General features: G+C 40.8%; 1 protein-coding gene across 1 annotated transcript in view; it reads left to right on the forward strand.

The window, feature by feature from the left end:
* MCTP1 (multiple C2 and transmembrane domain containing 1) overlaps positions 1–15,894 on the forward strand; it is a 447,676-nt gene that overhangs the window by 419,754 nt on the left and 12,028 nt on the right. The window contains exon 20 of the mRNA XM_054715060.1: positions 15,782–15,891. Within this exon, the coding sequence (XP_054571035.1) occupies positions 15,782–15,891 (110 nt within the window). The remainder of the gene's footprint in view (positions 1–15,781; positions 15,892–15,894) is intronic.

Raw genomic sequence — 15,894 nt, forward strand, 5'->3', positions numbered from 1 at the left:
TCCTGCAGTCAGTGTGTGCATGTGTGCGTTTGTCTTTGGCTAGAGTTGCTAACATTAACTGTGGTCCAGAACTCAACGTGTTTATGATTTTATTACAGAGGTTCCCAAGTGGTGATGAGTTATCTATTTCTAATTCCCTTCTGAACCATTTGGGAGTGGGGGTTAGCAGGGAAGAATGGATGTCACAGGAGGAGAGGAGTGCAATTTACAGACAGCTGGCAGGGGCACTTTTATGAGATGCCCGATGAGTTCCTCCCTCACGGTATGGCTTGGACACTTGTCTCTGGGTCACCCATCACCTGTGTGCAGGGCTTTCTCTGTCCCCAGTTCTTTCTAGCTCCCATGGAAACAGTTCCTCTTATTTGATGCTGGGATCTCCAGCACAAACAGGACTGGGTAAAAGGTCCACTCAGAATACAGACTTGAGGCATGGCTATTTAAAGAGCCAGGACTAGGAACACACTTTACTAAAATTAGAGCAGCTTGTGGCGGGACAATCGTCCTTTAATATGATATGATCAGTCAGATACAAACGGGTCCACAAGTCAACAAAGCTCCTTTTTGGCGGCAACGAATAATTCCGATAGACAATATTAATGTGGCAGAGCATATGAGAGTGGGTGCATGGAGTTGGTCTTAGATTTGGCAGAAGAAAGACGTGAAGATGTGGGAGTTCCACCATGGAACTGAAAATTGTTCACATACTTGAGAGACTGGTTTTCTGCCACCACAATGAAACCTAGATTACCTGTGACCTGACCATATTCTGGACCATTTATCCACTTACTTAGCCAACAACTCTTAGGTCTCCTTAGAAATCAAGAGCCAGGTATAAAAGCAGGACTTGGTGAGAAAGAAGCAATGATAGACCCATATATTTTTGTTTGTAGGTGCCCAGTTTTGGTTCAGATGCAGGCTGGATCGCCTCAGTTACTCTGGGATAGGGCCTGCAAAGGTTGAAAAGAAGGACCCTTTTTCTCCTTACGGGAACAAATCATGGCTATTGAACACAACAGCGGCTTAGACATTTTAACTGCAAAGGATGTGACATACTTTTAAGCTTTATAAAAGGGGGTTGAATAAAAAACTGGCTAGGCAAGATGGATAAAATTCTTAATTTTATTAAGGCAGTGAAAGAGAGTGAAATGCAAAATCAATAGCAAGTAGGACAGTGCAGAGTTCCTATGAATCCCCCCACAGGGCCCAGGGACAGACCCGAGGACAGTGTATTTGCCAGTGAGAAGACACTTTCACACCTGCTGCCATCTCCACCCACCTCCTCCACCTGCCGGCCGCTGCTCCTGCTCACTCTCAGCTGATGAGTTCACCTCCTGCATCACTGAGAAAACAGAAGCAAATAGGAACTCCCACATCTTCACGTCTTTCTTCTGCCAAATCTAAGACCAACTCCATGCACCCACTCTCTTACCTTCCCTCTGGTCACAGGGGCGGAGGGATCCCTGCTTCTTTGCACTGGGGCTCTGTCCCATCCCTTCCCAAACACATTGTTCCTGCCCTTAGTGCCCCTTTTCTGCAGCGTCCCTTTCTCCCCTAAAGGACATCATTCCAAGAGCCAGTGAATGCACCCCAGTGCAGCCCTTCTCAAACATGAGCATGCATATGACTCACCCAGGGAGCTTCTTAAATACAGACCACAATGTGAAGTCGGGCTGTATTTCCCATCTTTAAAATAACAGTCTCCTCTTTTGACCCAAGCGTTTGCTCTGTAGCACCCTCCCCATTTCTTAGCAATATTTCTGAGCGAGGGGTCTGCAGTGTGTCCACTCTCATTCACATTCTCTGCTCAGTCGATCCATAGCTTCTGTCCCCACCACGGAACTGAAACTTGTCAATACACCCCATTTGTCAAATCCTCTGGCACTTCTTGACCTGACGGGAGTTTCAGAGACGTTACCCCTCCCTCCTTCTGGGAATACTTTTTTTTTTTTTTTTTAACTTCTATGAAGCCTCTTCCTAACTCTTCTACTTCAGTCATTTTCATTCTCCCTTCCTGGCTCCCCCTCATCTGGTCAACAGCTTCGTGAGTCTGTTCTGGGCCCCTCTCTGTCTGTATTCTTTCCCTGCACGACTCCTTCTATTAGTGTGATCTGAAGGACCTTCGAGATGCCAAGGACTTTCACATCTGCATCTCCAGCCCTCACTCCTATATCCATCCACCTCTTGATATCACTTCCTGCAGATCCTCCAGGCCCAATCGCAGCTCTTCCTCCACTCTTCTCTAGCTCAATAAAACCAGCCTCGTTTACCCAGTTGCTCAAGCCCCAAATGTAGGCAGTTCCTTGATTTCTCTTTTTCTCACCTCCCAGATGCAATCTATGAACAAGTGTACGGTGACTTTACTTCCGTAACATTCAGTATGTCCACCCTGGTCTCAGCAATCATCCCCCCGTGGACGACAACAGTCATTTCCTATCTTGTTTTCCCTCTGCAATTCATTTTGCCTAAAGGGCTTTTTGAAAAAATGTAAATTAGATCATGTTTTTCCTCTGGTGGAAACACTCTGATGGCTTCCCATCACACTGATAACAGAATCCCCACTCCTCATTCAGGCGGCACCATTTCTCTGACATCTTCCTGGGCCACTCCCCCTTCGCCTGGCCACCTGTCCTAGGCACCCTTTATTTCCTCAACAAGTTAAGCTGGTTTCTCCCGTGGAGCATTCTGGTTGCCTCCTGGTCATTCAGAGCTTGTTCTGGTTATTGCCTTTTGCTTCTAGGTTGATCCCTCCCCCTTTCTCCTGAAAACCACATTTCCCAGCTCCCTTGACAGTGGCTTTAGGGAGAAAGAAGGGGAAAAAACAGGACAATTTCTTTCTCCCTCTCTCTTTCCTCTCCCCTTGCCCCACACACCTCCCCACCTAGGAGTGACTAGATGCTGGGTCCCCTCGCTGTGTAGCTCCCCACCAGAGTGAGACAGCCTCTCCTCCATGATCACAAGTACTGCTAAGCAGCCCTGTCCATGGCTCCAGCCTCTGCCAGTGGGTTTGTGTATCTAGCATCTGTGCCCCAGAAACATCCCCTTTGCCTGGTAGTGGCTTCCTGCATTCCTAACGTCTGTCACTCCATGCGATTCTCAGTTCTTCCATCACCAGCGTAGCTGCTTCACTAAGTTAAATTCATTTGCGTGAAATACCGAGAGCAGTTCCTATTTCTCTGACTGGAACAGCTCCCAACTACACGGTTCACTCAGGGCAGCCCTCCGTCCACCGGCTTGCTCTCCAGCACATGCACCGGCTGTGAGTCTCTTCATTGCACTTTCACTTCCTACTATTTTTCTTTGTTTGGTGCTGTCTTATTTATCACTGTATCCCCAGAGCCTAGAAGGGTGTCTGATATGTAGTTGACATTCAATATTTATTGAATAAATGAATAAAAAGAATAGACTTAGATTTAGCTCCACAGACTACAGCTCAAATGGGTAGATGATGCAAATGGAATGAATGATAATCAGGCTTCTAAATGCAAACTCCAGGAAAAAGAAAAGGAAAATAAGAAACATTAGGGGGGGGGGGGAACGTTACCCTTTGAGAAGAAAGGCAATTAGTGGGGAGAAGGAAACATTTATTTAATATCTACTAATGTGCCAGTTGCTTTATATGCATGGCTTCATTCTGTTCCCACATCAACACTATCAGGTAGAGATGATCTCCATCTTACTGATGGGGATACTGAATAGCTAAGAGGTTAAGTAACTTATACAAGATCACACAGCTGTAAATGTACAACGGGCTTCAAGCCCACAACATCCATCTGCCTGATTAGGACCAGCCCAGGCAAGTACATCACAGCCTCAATCCATGCCCATCCTTTTATTTTACAAATGCAGACATTTAAATGCAGAGGAATAACTACAATTTCTGAAACACTTACTGTGTCCTCTTAAACTGATGGCCATCCCCAGTGAAATAACTTGAGATTTTTTTCAAATTGCTTCCCAAGGTTTTCTTGCCCTTTCCCACTGCCTCCTTCCCCTCCCCAAACACATTGAAAGGCAGACCATAATCCATACAACCAAGTAAAGAACAATGTTGCTGTGAGCTGGATGAACTGGGCCTTGGGCACTTTCTTCCAGGTTGACCTCAGAAGCCTGTTTTAGTGTTATTTAGTCTGCAGTAAGGGAGGTGTTGGGGACATCCCCCCCCCCCCCCGCCCCCACCATGTATCAGCAGCATCCCATAGAGCAGGAAGTTGTTCAAGTCTGTGCTCCATGTGGCATCAACAGAGAAAGATGGCGTAGTCCCCTCCAAATTCGCCAGGTCCTTTACTTGTACCAGCAGCATCGCTGTTTTGTCAGTTTTCATTGATGAGCCCTATTGCTTTCTTAAGGAAGACAACTGAGTTCTCAATCATGTCTTTGATTTTTCTACATTGTGCCAAGGTCTGAAAAACGGAAAGATATGTTATATTATGCAGTTCATAGGGTCACTGAGTAGAGCAAATCGTTTTTTCCTAATGCTGACTTCCCTTGTTTGGTTGTTCAAGTCAGGCCATTAACATGGCTTTGCCCTGATCTGTTCTTAAGAGTTTTCTCTATCCCCAAACGTCTTGCTCTCAGAACACCAAAAACTTCCAGCAAACAAACAAATCATGGAAATTAAAGAGCAATAAAACTGTTGTTGGCTTCATATAAAAAATATTATCCAGTATTTAAATGGCGATTATTTCCAGAAACTTGGCAACTGTAACCATACAAATGATGAAATTGATTCCAGTCACAGTCCATATTTGTTTGGAAAGGAAATACCAGTAGTGTTTGAAAAATGGATTATTAAAGACCTTGGTTTTCTGAAGGTGGCTCATATGTTCTATTTGCTAACACAGCATCTTGTTGGGGGAAAAGAAATAATAAGTGCAGCTTTTCCCTACCCCAGATTATTTTCACTACAGATCTTTAGAGCAGGAAATAAAAAACAGCTAATGGTTCATGGGGCATGTGGAATTAGTTTAAGCAAAGCTGAGCCCTGATCCTGCTGACCGCCTCCTCTTTCCTGTGCTGTTTTGTCTATGCCGGCCTTAGAATATGTCAACAAATCTCTTTTAAGCTCAGATGGGAAGAAAGGATGGTGCTTCTCCCTCTTTCTGTAAGGGAATAATTTGCAACAGATGTGCTTTTTTAGAAAGGTACAAGTTTGTCTTGTAAAATATTTGTAAAGAAAAATAGCCTCCGGATTTCACAAAGTAATCCTGACTTGGTTTTGGAGATGTCACAAAGAGCATTGTTTTTATAATACTAATATGATTCTTTTCTCACAGAATTTGATTATAACTCAAGATTAGTTTTTGGGAAGAGCCAAGTTTAAATATCTAAAACAATATAATGAGAAAATACCATATGTGACTTGATGGCTTTTTGACAGTGACCTGAAAGGAGATGTTGGTGAAAGTCCCAGAAACTCTTTTTAATTGGTAACAAGATCTTAACTTCTCCAAACCTCAGTATCCTTATCTATACAGTGGGGGAGCCACCTGCCCCTGCAATCCAAGTGGTAAGATAAATGAAAAAATGCTTTATAAACCTTAAAAAGTCCTATACAAAGGTAAATGGGTAAATGATTGTTCTCATAACAAATCTATTCAAGAAAAAAACCTTTGAGGGTTCCACACTTCATGTGTATACCCTTTTGCGCATATAATAAAACTAGAGGCCCGGTGCACGAAATTCATGCATGGGTGCGGTACCTAGGCCTGGTCGGCAATCGAAGCGCAAGTGTCTGGTGTGGAAGGGCAGGTCCCAGATGACCTCTGGGCCCTGGGCAGCACCTGGGCCCCCGGGCCCCCCCTGCTCCCCCTTCTGCCTGAGTCACGGCACCCGAGTCCCCATGCAGATAGGCAGTGAGCGCAGCCAATGCTGTGGGCCAGGGCGCAGCATGGGCCTCTGGGCCACCCAGCAGCGCTGCAGGGAAGCCGGGCAGGCATCACACTCTCTCCCAGCCGGCCTCACAGACCTGCGTGAACCCACAGGGAGCCTGACTGGTCCCAGCGGCTGTGGCCCAGCTCACCTGGAAGAGGCCGCATGGGTGTGGGGCGGGCTCCTAGTGGGCGCCCAGCACCTGAGCACAGGGGCTTCCCTAGCATGTGACCCCTGGCATCCCGGGGGAGGGTAGCAGGGGGAGTGAGGGCGAGCTCGGCAGACACCCGCATTCTCAGTGCCTCTGTCCCCAATCACCCATGCCCCCAGGTAGCCAGCGAGAGGTCAGATGATCAGGGTCTGCTGGCCACTGGTCTCTGTCTGTGGGGCGATCAGACACCCTCTCTCACCCGCCTTGGCCTGGCGCTTCCTGCTCACCAGCTCCACCATCCTGCCATGGTCTCTTCTTGGGGCCCATCAGGGCTGGCAGCACCTCCACTGCCACCCCCTGGTGGTCAGCACGTGTCATAATGAGCGGTCGAACTCCTGATCGAGGGGACAATTTGCATATTGGGCTTTTATTATATAGGATGAATATTTTTTAAAATTAAAATCTGCACTAGTAAGTAGATTAGCAACAAAGCTTATGCTGTTTGAAATTAAGTAAGTTCTGGCCCTGATTCAGCCATGAGGCTTGTTGAAGGACAAATCACTGGTTCTAATGGGAAGTTTTACCTGCATAGGCACATTTCAAAACCCTATGATAAAAAGGTGTGTGCCTTATGTGAATGAATATGACTAGCATTGGCCTAAGAAGAATACACAACTTTCAGCGGGGAATACTATAAACTGAGAAACTTTATGCTTAATTCCCCCCCCTCCAAAATATTTATTAAGAGTATTACAAATGTCCCCTTCCCCTTCCCATAACCCCCTCCACCTGGTTCCTGCCTGCCCCAGGCTTTTACCACCCTATTGTCGGTGTTCATAGGTAATACATATATGCATATAAGATATTTGGTTAATCTCTTCCCACCCCACTACCTCCCCTTCCCTCTAAGATGTCAGTCTGTTCTGTATTTCCATGCCTCTGGTTCCGTTTATCAGTTTATTTTGTTCATTAGATTCTTGTTCATTTATTTTGATTTTTAGATTTAATTATTGATAGATATGTATTTATTGCCATTTTATCGTTCATATATTTTATCTCTTCTTTTTCTCCTCCTCCTCCTTCTTCTTCTTAAAGAATAACCTTCAACATTTCATGTAATACTGGTTTGGTGGTGATGAACTCCTTTAGCTTTTTCTTGTCTGCAAAGCTCTTTATCTGACCTTCAATTCTAAATGATAGTTTTGCTGGGTAGTGTAATCTTGATTGTAGGTTCTTGCTATTCATCACTTTGAATATATCTTGCCACTCCCTTCTGGCCTATAAAGTTTCTGTTGAAAAATCAGCTAACAGTTGTATGGGTGCTCCCTTATAGGTAACTGCTTTTCTCTTGCTGCTTTTAAGATTCTTTGTCTTTAACCCTTGGCATTTTAATTATGATGTGTCTTGGTGTGGGCCTCTTTGTATTCCTCTTGTTTGGGACTCAGTGCTTCCTGGGCTTGTAAGTATATTTCTTTCACCAGGTAGGGAAAGTTTTCTGTCATTCTTCAAATAATGGTTTTCAGTATCTTGCTCGCTCTCTTCTTCTGGCACCCCCATCATGCAAATATAGGTATGCTTGAAGTCATCCCAGAGGCTCCTTATATATCTTCATATTTTTGGATTCTTTTTTCTTTTTGCTCTTCTTATTGGGTGTTTTTTCCTTCCTCATATCCCAAATCATTGATTTGATTCTCAGAATCCTCTACTCTACTGTTGAATCCAAGTCTCGATGTATTTTCTTCTTCTGTAATTGTAGGACATCCATTCAGCCAGATTTCAGGCAGTTCTGGATGATGGTTGTTCTGTATTGTAGTTGTAATTTTGATATGATTGTGGGAGGTGGTGAGTACTGGCATTTATCTATGCTGCCATCTTGGTCTCTCTGCTCAATTTTCAAATCCGTCTCAGGTGAGAATAGATATGGCTGAAGGCATCAAAGAGGGAGCATAGACTGCGATAGAAGTTTGAGCTGAAATATTAGACAACTGTTTCCTCATGTGGGGAATGAAAATAATACCTATTATTGTAAGGACCATGTGACTGTTGGATCATGTAAAATGGCATGTATAAGATAATCCATGATCATATTAGATGACAAAGAAGTTATACAAACATAAAGTAATATTCCTGAGATATATCACAAATAAGAAGGAAGAAAATCCTGTCATCTTTATTAAGATTTAATAAGATTTAGCATTCAAAAGTTTTATAGTATTTCCTTTTTCATTCTTTGAATTGTTAATAACGTGTACTGAGTACTTCCTGTGTTCCAGACATTTGTGGTAAATGCTATAAATGGGTTAAATTTATTTAATTTTATAACCATTACAAACAAAGGTTCCATTATTACCCCCTTTTTACAGTTGAAAGTAAGTAAATTGCTCAAAAAATCACATAGCTAAGAAAATAATGGAGGTGGGACTTGAACCATGCTTAGCAATAGAGCCAGTTAGTCAGAAACCTAGTCATTTTCTAAATAAGCTTATAGTCATCTAGAATAGAGCACTCACAGCCTTCTCTAAACTCTCAACTGCCCTCTCAGATCTGCATTTGAACTTTAACCATATTAAGACTCCTTTGTCACTCACTTATTTTCCTCTGGTTACTTGGGAACAGCACCCTCACAGCTTCTGTTTTGGCTTATATCAAGGTTAGTCTAGAGCCAGGCTGCTCAGCCCTTTCACTTGGGAGTCCTTGTAAAAGCAGAGCGATTCAAGGGACCAAACCTGACATGGGATAATCTATAAAGCCACTCACTGGAAAGTGTGCTTCCTGCCTGCTGGCAAGGAGATTAAGTCAAAGGTTTTGATATTGATAGATAGTTCTAATCTCTTAAGAGCTTTCAAGTACTAGCAGGACAGTTAAAAGAAGTTTCCTTAAATTATTAGAAAGAGGGAGATTTGCCAGTCCCTTAGGACCTACAAGATGAGGGGCTTCAGTAGCAAGAAATTGGACTTCAGGGAACCCTCTCCCTGACCACAGGTATATCCCTGGATGCTATCTGTAAGGTTTATTTACATTTGCATTAAATGAAAATGAAATGTTGTATGGACAGCCTTTTACAAATAATTATTTTGGCTTAATTAGAAAGTAACAAGATTAGTTAACAAGTTTTGTTTTTGCCTTGAGTTTGTCATTTTTGTTTCTGATCCAAGATATTTTCCTTCCCTTCCTCCCACTCACCCCCAAGCCCTACGTCTCCTCATCCTCCTTCTGTCTCTAGAAGTGTCTTTTCTGCAAGTCTTTCCCTGCCTTCTCCGTTCTCTTTCCCTCAGTCTCTGCCACTCTTTTCTCTTTCTTCCCCTTCTATCTTCTTGCTCTTTCCTCCCTTTCTTTTCCCTTCTTTCTTTCCTGGCTTTCAGCATAATCCTGACAAGTGCCAGCTGCCATTTCCAAAGTTCCTGTTGTTTATCCTGCCCAGCCTAGAGGACCCCTTTTTATTTTAAGTTACTCTTTATTACAAGACACTTTTTTTATAGGCCCACAGTAACAATATTATAGGAAAAACAGATTGTTTTAAAGTGTTAGATTTTACATAAGAAAATTCTTAATGAAACAACAAATTCCTGAAGAAATGTGATCCCCCACCCCCTGTCAAGAACAAAATTATCGAGTCATGTTTCTCATGGCCTATTTCATGAACTGTTGAGCAATCTATCACATTTGTTAAACACGCGTCTCCTCATCACTGGCCCCATGGTTGTAGCTTCTGTATGGAATGAATATGGCTGGTGCCAAATAAGGTTGTTTTTGTTATTTCTGGACTTCAATTCTGCTGCAGAAAATCACAATCTCATCATGTCAGAAAGGAAGAGAGTAGGGTTGTGGCTTGTAAGGACATCTTTAAAGTTATATGCAAAATGTATGACATTAAAATAATAGGCCAAGGCACAACTAAATGTGATTAAAAATTGCACTGTAGAAAGTGAGTTCTGAAAAGCATAGGGCTACCTTGCACAAAGGAAACAAAAAATTAAGACCAGGTAAATGCTCATTCTGCACAAAATATGTGCAGAGCCAGCAGAAGGGGGGAAAAAGATTTAATGTAACAAAGAATCTACCAAATCATTTTCTAAAATGGAATCTGCCAAGTTAACATTATGTCATCTGGGGCAACACTGAACATGTGTGAAAGGTGTCATATATTTGGGAATTCAAATATTTCCAAATTTTGTCTTTAATATATGCATAAAAATAATCTGAATTCTTTTAATAAGAAATTTTACCCATAACTTTACTACTACTACTGATATACTTATTATAATAATTATAGACAGTGTATTTGTACCCAGCATTGTACCGAGAGCTCTATATCTCTTATTTTAGTCGTCTTTATAATCCTGAAATGTAGATGTTTTTGAGAACTGTTTTATATTTTAAGAGGAAAAAAAATAGTTTTAAGTAATGTCCATCTGCCCTCTTAACCTGAAATACATCTCAGAACCTTTTAATGTCTCAATGGAGGGTTCCTGTTTTTAAGGTTAATACCAGGAAAAGAGCCAAGGCACCAAGTAACCTGGGGGGGACTTGATATAATAAGAACCAAGTACAACACTGAGATAAGGTTCAGTATGTCAAGGTTCTCTGTGAGTTGCTAAGCTTCTGTGAGAAATTCGGTATTCTGGATTTCAGGCTGAAACATAATTTTCTGTATCTGGAAAAAAAAGGAATAATGGCACAGAGAAAACATTTCATCACTTTGTGTGCCTTTATTCAATTTATAGCTTTTATCAAATATATTTTCCATGGGTTAGAAGTATAGATCTGAGAGGAAGTTTGTTTTGCAGGACATTTTCCTGAATGAACTAAGAAAGAAAGTTGTGCACCAAAACTATCTTTAGCATAAAAAATAAATCACATCAAACATATTCCAAATACAATTGTACGCTTTCTGCTGTGCGAGGCTATATTTGCTCATAGAAGAGCTACAGTCAATAATAAACTATAACAGTTTCTCATAGCAAATATCAATCTTGTCACTTACCTTTTGCCAGAAGTTACCTACCAAGTAGACTTCAAAGGAAAAGCAAAATTATGATCAAGATTAGCTCTTTGGGGTGGCAAGTCTGAATGCCTCATCTAGGAAATAAGTAAGGTGAATATATGCCCTGGTTTGCTGGGACAGTTCCATGTTATGCTAGTTCTGATGTAAGATTTAACAATTGTCCCTGCCCCCCTTCCTCCCCGCCCCAAACCTTGCACTCTTAAGACAATCTCACCCTAGAAAGTGAAATAACAATTTTATAAGATTAATATTTCAAGTAAACTTTCTGTATACCTGCTGTGACTGATATAGCACAGGTGTTCATCTTCTATAATGTCAACAGGGCTGACAATGACCACTTTGGCAGGCCCTACGTAGCATTAATTACCATTGTGGGATGCATGAGGAGCCCACAATACACATCCCAACACCTATATTGTTGGCTTCTTGTTCCCATTTGGAACAGAATCAGTGAATGGGGGCGCTTGTCATTTGGACTGAGATCGATGAATAGGATTCTCCAAATATGTAAAACTCTCCTATTGATCCTTTAGGTCTTAGATTTTCCTAAATATCGCAAAGCCAGGAAGAAGATACTTCTTTGGAAAAATATAGTAGCTATCTGTTGTGATATGTGATAGTAAAACAGATGACTGTTAAAGAATCATTGTATTTCAAGTTGCAGTTATGGATGTTTTATAGACTATTTAAAATATGATTTAAAAAATTATATAGAATCATTAGAAAAAGTTGTACAATATAAATCTAACATGTTCTCAGATTTATAGTTATAGCTCTTTTTTATGGGTAATTTTTTTTTTACATCTTCAAAAGAAACCTTAATAATGCTTTTTTTTTTTTTTTAAACAACTAGTGTCACTACCAGGCCTCTGGATGATTAACTACCCTATGATATTTCTTTCATCCAAGCTGGTTTATAAAGGAAAGCAAAAACGACAATAAAAGAAATGTACCAATTTATTCTATACTAATAAAGTATTGAACATTAGTGAAAAAAGTATGAAATATTGGAATGCAACACAGAGCAATTCCATTACCCATTGCAGTTTTGGGTCATATACTGTATATAAAGAGTAATTACTTCATTGGTTGGAGACCACAGTGGAGGAATATAGAATTTGATGAAAGAGATTTTAAAATAAAAATTTTATCCCAAAGCATTTGCTTTTCAAAACTTAGCCAACATTACTACTATCTTATTTTGGGTTTGGGTGGCAGGGGTGAGGAGCTAGGGAGTGGGGTCAAAGTGCAGAAGAAACAAAGAATGAACAAATTTAAAAAACTCTTTAGCCAGTAATTATACATCAGCACTTTAGATTTTAAAGTATATATGAAGTATAATCTTTGAGATGCCTTAAATAACACATCTTATTCATATGGATTTTTCTCTTTAAACAATATTTTGTGATTTCATATTAGTCTAATCAATTGTATGTATCATGTTAGTGATTTTTATTTTATTATAAACAAAACTGCAGTATTTTTTTCAGGTGTTAATTGAATATAGTGGAAATCCCATTCCTTGATGTCATATTTGTTGCTAATTTTTTCCCCCACTTAGCCTTTTAAATTTATGACTTTTGGCATAATGTTTTTAATTTTATGAAACTTTTGCTGTCAGTTATTTTCCTTGGTGATTTCATTTACTGCTTATATGCTTAGAGAGTTCTTTCTCATCCCTAGGTCAGTAAATAATTTACCTATATTTTCTTCTGTTTTTATAAGTCACCTAGTGTTTCACTTTTTAATTAACCTAGAATACACTGGGCTATCTATTTTAGGTGGATTTTGAGCTATATCAAATAGATTTGAGGCTCTATTAAGGTAGGAATCAACATAATTTTCCCCAAATAGTTAACACAATTACCAATAACATAATACTTCCTTCTTTATGATGGATTTGTTGTGCTTTAATCATACACCAGTCTCTCCTTCAGTGCTCATCTTTCATACTTTAAATACTTAAAGATATAGTACAATAAATGCCTTCTCATTATTTCTCTTATTTCAAAAATTTCTTGGTTATCCTCATTTATTCTTCTAAACAGATTTTGAATACACTTTATCATATTCTCATTTCACTCCACTCCAGACACATTGGGATTTGCAAAAAATTGCATTAAACCTGTACATTCAACTGAAAAAAAGAACACATTCTTTTAATATTCACTGTCCTGATGCAGAAACACAGTACTTCTGTATATAGAGTCTGCCATGTCTTAAGGTTATGCCTAAATATTTTATATATATTACTATTATGAAGGAAATATTTTTCAAGTCATAATTTCAAATAGGTATTTTTCTCAATGAGCTTTCTCTGTATAACCAACATGCTTCAATTTCAGCTTGATTTATTCTGTATGTAGAAAAGTATTTATAAGAGTACTTTACTTCATAGACATAAATGAACTTAGCCAGTACTTGAGAGAGGACACTGAAGGCCATGAAGATGATTAGAGCAGATTAACTTTGTAATTATGAAAGGAACTCAAAGGAGCCACTGGTTATCCATTTTATTCTAAAGTGTAAAATTGCGTAGGTGCAATTACACATTTATTTTTATTACTGAGGAGGGAAAAAAGACAAGAAATTGATTCACCCATGTCTGTAACGACAAGTAAAAGACGAATTGAAGATAGTGGGGACTCTGAGAGTACCTAATTTTTCCTTATACTTTGAGCCTAATGCACCTCATCTACCTCATTGTCTGACAGTCCATTGTGGCATAAGCAAGATGAATAATGTAGGCAATATCTCCCATGGGAATTAAATTAAAAACAAAGGCTCTAAGAAACTGGTATCTAAAGATCATGTTATAAAACTGGTCCCCATGTCCTCAGTCCCACTGGACCCTGTTGTCCCTGGAGGCTGCATACACACCTGTCAGTCACTTGCCCTTGGCTTTGAAGGTGGCAGGATGCCAGCCTCAGCCAAGTGTTCACAGTGCAAAGTGCTTCAGAGACTCCTCTGAAATGAAAGTCAGTATGTAAATGTGCAACATGACGACATTATTATTCTAGCTTCCTGGCGGCTTTCAGCAAGCACTGCCTGCCACATGAGGTCTCAAGTGTTCTGGCACAGTGTGCAAGCGTTCAAAAGAAGTTAAAGGAATGAAATTGGAGCTACATTTTCAGAGCTATTCAAGCTGGCATGGAGGAATGGAGTCATGGAATCAGGGTTGGATGGTCTCCACCAAACAGCCCAGGCGAGTGCCTGTGATGCCAGGCTACTAAGCAGAATTTTCAATCGTGAAAGGCCACCACTATTTCTTCCTCTGGGTCTAAAATTACAAAATGTACACACCTCCCCCAGGCTCACACCACTCTCTGGGTGCTTTCTGCTCAATCCCCATTCCCGTTCCCTGGAGCACACCAGTTTGCTTAAATAGCGCATAAGTTTTAAAATGAAGAACTAAGTACAAAAAAAGGAAAAAAAAGTTTAGTTAGAACCCCAATGTAGCATAAGCTACTGTATGAAGTCCATGGCTATTATTTTTAAGAGGGGGCCAGGCTTATTGTATATCTCATCTGTCTTCGGTACTATCCTAGAAAGTGTCCACTTAGTGGATTTTAATTGACCTTGTCATTTAACCAATCAAAGGATATATGCACGCCTATGTTCATAGCAGCACAATTTACCATAGCTAAGATTTGGAAACAGCCTAAGTGAACCATCAGCAGATGAGTGGATTAAAAAACTGTGATACATCTACACAATAGAATACTATGCTGCGGTAAAAAAGAAGGAATTCTTGACATTTGCAACAGCATGGATGGAACTGGAGAGCATTTTGCTAAGTGAAATAAGCCAGTCAGAGAAAGGTAAATATCACATGATCTCACTCATTTGTAGAATATAATGAACAACATAAACTGATGAACAAAAACTGATCCAGAGACAGAGAAACATCGATCAGACCGTCAAACCTCAGAGGGAAGGCAGGGGAGGATGGGGGAGAGGGGGAAAAGATCAACTAAAGGACTTGTATGCATGCATATAAGCCTAACCAAAGGACACAGATACCAGGGAGGAGAGGGTATGAGTGGGGGGGGGGGGGGGGGCGGGTGGATATATTTATTATTTCAGAGAAGTGGGAGGGAGAGAGAGAAACATCAATGATGAGACAATCATTGATTGGTTGCCTCCTGGGCTTCCCACAGTGGGGATCGAGCCTGCACCTGGGTATGTGCCCTGACTGGGAATCAACTATTACCTCCTGGTTCAAAGGTTGACGCTCATCCACTGAACCACACTGACTGGGCAACCTTGTCATTTTTGTTTGCAGTTTTCATTCCTGACAGGTCCTCTAATTTGTACCCAGCAGTCTCTGCTGATGAAATATCTGAAGCTAAAACCAAACTCAGGTGTGTGGGTGGTGGGGTCAAAAAACAAGGTCTACTAAGTAGTGAGTCACGGTGGGTCCAGGGTCAGTGCAGATCCTGGTTGTGGTCATTCTGAGACATGACCTGTCTCTTACACTCTTTATACCTTCTTTCCCCCTGGCTGACGTTTTTCTGTTCATCAGGGCACCAGTCTGAGTGCCCTGCTTCACAGCTACCTTTATACTAGCACAGGTCCACAATACTGGCTACTCATCCTCCTTCCCCTCCCTTTACATCCTGAAATTCTCACGGGCTTCTTGTATGTAAGAGACATAGAGTTTAAGTTTAAAAATGTAAGACAGGAACAATGCAAAGAATTCAAGCACTGAAGAATACCATTACTCATACAGAACCTCTCTTTTTATTATATTTTAGGACAGTGAAAAGAAGGGGTTTATAAATAAAATCTATGCCATCCAGGAGGTATGCATCAGTGTCCAGAACATCCTAGATGAAGCGGCTTCCTTAGGCGAAAGGATAAAGAAGTA

This window comes from Eptesicus fuscus, chromosome 4 (genome assembly GCF_027574615.1).
Source record: "Eptesicus fuscus isolate TK198812 chromosome 4, DD_ASM_mEF_20220401, whole genome shotgun sequence".
NCBI classification, from domain to species: domain Eukaryota; kingdom Metazoa; phylum Chordata; class Mammalia; order Chiroptera; family Vespertilionidae; genus Eptesicus; species Eptesicus fuscus.